This window comes from Haliaeetus leucocephalus, unplaced genomic scaffold (assembly GCF_000737465.1).
Source record: "Haliaeetus leucocephalus isolate CR32 unplaced genomic scaffold, Haliaeetus_leucocephalus-4.0 Scaffold526, whole genome shotgun sequence".
In the NCBI taxonomy this organism is placed as follows: Eukaryota; Metazoa; Chordata; class Aves; order Accipitriformes; family Accipitridae; genus Haliaeetus; species Haliaeetus leucocephalus.
Window position 1 is genome coordinate 3,977,903 of NW_010972962.1, and position 2,296 is coordinate 3,980,198.

Below are 2,296 nucleotides of genomic sequence, written 5' to 3' on the forward strand. Positions count from 1 at the left end.
GAAGAATGATGGGCTGCTTGGGATGGCACAACAAAAAAAAGTTGTGAAATGAAGTTCTCAGGTAATCTGTGTCTCTAAAAGGAATAATCTATTTTGCAACTTTGATTTCAGTTGCCACAGAAGTGTGGTTCTTTCGAACAACACAAGTAATCTCAGTCTGTAGCTGAATACAGTTCATTTACCAGGTTAAGAGAAAGCTCTTACCTGAATTTTTTTCTCAGCAATGTTGTGGTTGAATACAAGAGTTTCCCATTATATTTAATCTAGAAAAATGAAGATGTTTACATAACTTTAATTTTTCTCATTCCGTGCACTGAGATAGCACAGAAAATAAACTGTATCCAAGCTTTTGTCTACATTACACCAAAGTAAAATGTACTGCCATTCCTGCAACTTGGTACCTGACCACAGCTAGCTGTGCCCACTACCTCCCTCAGCTTGCAGCAGTGACTTTAAACTATGCAATTACAGCAGCACGACACCATACAGTATCAGGTTGTGCTGTCTATGGCTGTACAAATGCTGTTAGTGTGAATACCAAGGCCCAGTGATTCAGTACTAAGGTATAGAAACGTCATTCTTCATTTGTCTGGTCTGTGATGCATGCCTTAGGCAACTGTAAATAAAGGGGGGTTTTCTTAGTATTTTCAGGCTGTCAACCTGAAAGGGCAGGCTTGGACCATGGGCTTTCCTGGACTGCTCTCTCATGATTTTGAGAGGCGAATGCTGTATCTTCAGGAACTGCCTTCCTTTTCCGTAGGCCATGCCTTCAGATGATGGAAGCAAGAGTCTGTGTCTACCAAAATCCACTCCTTGCTGGGTGAGGGTACATTGTAAGCTTCCAAGTGTGGGAAACTCCTCTAATGTCATAGTGCAGACTTAAGATGAGGCAAAGAGCTTGGAGGCATTTTGTTTAATTGATAATGACTGCGACAAGCCAGCTATTTGAATTTACTGTTCTCTTGCCTTGGAAGTTTAACCTGTTTCCTTTACCAAGCAGTAAACCACAAGAGTAAAAATAACACCCCATTTAACTTCTAGCTATTTGTATTTAGGTATCTGCTAAGGTAGTGTTGCTGTGTCTCCAGAAATAGCCAGCTGCACAGAGCTGCTACTTCCCAAGGAGTTTCTGCAGACTTTCTTTTCAGCTCCCACAGACGTTCTTGTCAGGAGACAAAACGGAGGAAGATTTCCAATTTTTCAATGCGTGAATGTGTTGCTGTTTATTAGAGACTAAATCACTGTGAGTATCACATGCCGCCTTCACGTATTTCAGGAATTTGGTACTCGGATGCCTGTTTGACACAAAGCAGCCACTCGGGACATTAAGCATGCACTAAAAGTAGAAGAAATCCTAGCCCAGTAGTCCCAGATTCACTTAAAGGGGGAAAGGGAAGAGAGCATAGGATCATTTGAAACACCAGGGAAGCTCATCCTCCTTCTAATCAACGTTTCCAAGCAGCTCAGGATGAAGTGCAATGTTAAGCTTGGTAATGCTCAAGCTATGTGCGCAAAAATCCAGGACATGAAACAAATGATAAATCATCACCTTCCTTGCAAGAAAATGCTAAAAAGCATTTCTCACCTAAGGAAGAATTCCACAGCAGGATCAATTTGTTTGTAAAGCGTGTGGATTGTTTGTGATGGTGTGAACTCTTGTGTGAGACAAACGCGTGGCCATGGCTTCGTGTTACATCAGCGTTGATGTTTTCGGAGCGCCCCTCTCACCCGATGATTTGTAAGCATCTCCTTGAACGCTCCCCGACTCGGAGCCGCGCTGCTAGATTTATCTTTATCCTGTCGTAGCCGCGTTCTGCTGCCTGTTGCCAGCGAGCTGGCTTCTCCCCTGCCAACGGCGGAGCCCTCGGGGAGCCGCCGTGCCCCGCCGCCGGGGCCGCCCGCTCTCCCCGGCTCCGTCCCGCTCCGAAGGCGAACAAAGGAGCCGCCACGTCGGTCACCAACAGGTGCTGCGCACTCGCGCCTGTGAGAAACTTCCTCGGAGTTGCTGCTGGGAGGCTCCTAGGGGGAAGACATCCCTCGGCCGCAGGGGACAGAGCGGCGCCGGGGCAAGAGGCAGCCGCCAAAAAACCCCAGAAAGAGGGGGCCGGAGGGGAGATGGAAGAAACAGCCGCCCGCTTCTTCCAGGCAGCGCGGGGCTCCCGAGTTTTGGGACAGAGCGGCGGGAGCCCGCCAAAGGCGGCGGGCTCTGGGGTACGGCGGGCAGCCCTCGCTCTGAGGGAAACGCACCTCGCCCGGCGCCCGCCGACCCGCGGGAGCCCGCACCTCCCCGGGGAAC

General features: G+C 48.8%; 1 protein-coding gene across 1 annotated transcript in view; it reads left to right on the top strand.

The window, feature by feature from the left end:
- Positions 1–681: 681 nt before the first annotated feature.
- Positions 682–2,296, top strand: part of MTA3 (metastasis associated 1 family, member 3) — a 136,635-nt gene continuing 135,020 nt past the window's right edge. Inside the window, 2 exon segments of the mRNA XM_010576535.1 lie at positions 682–756; positions 1,807–2,211. Coding sequence (XP_010574837.1) covers positions 682–756; positions 1,807–2,211 — 480 coding nt within the window.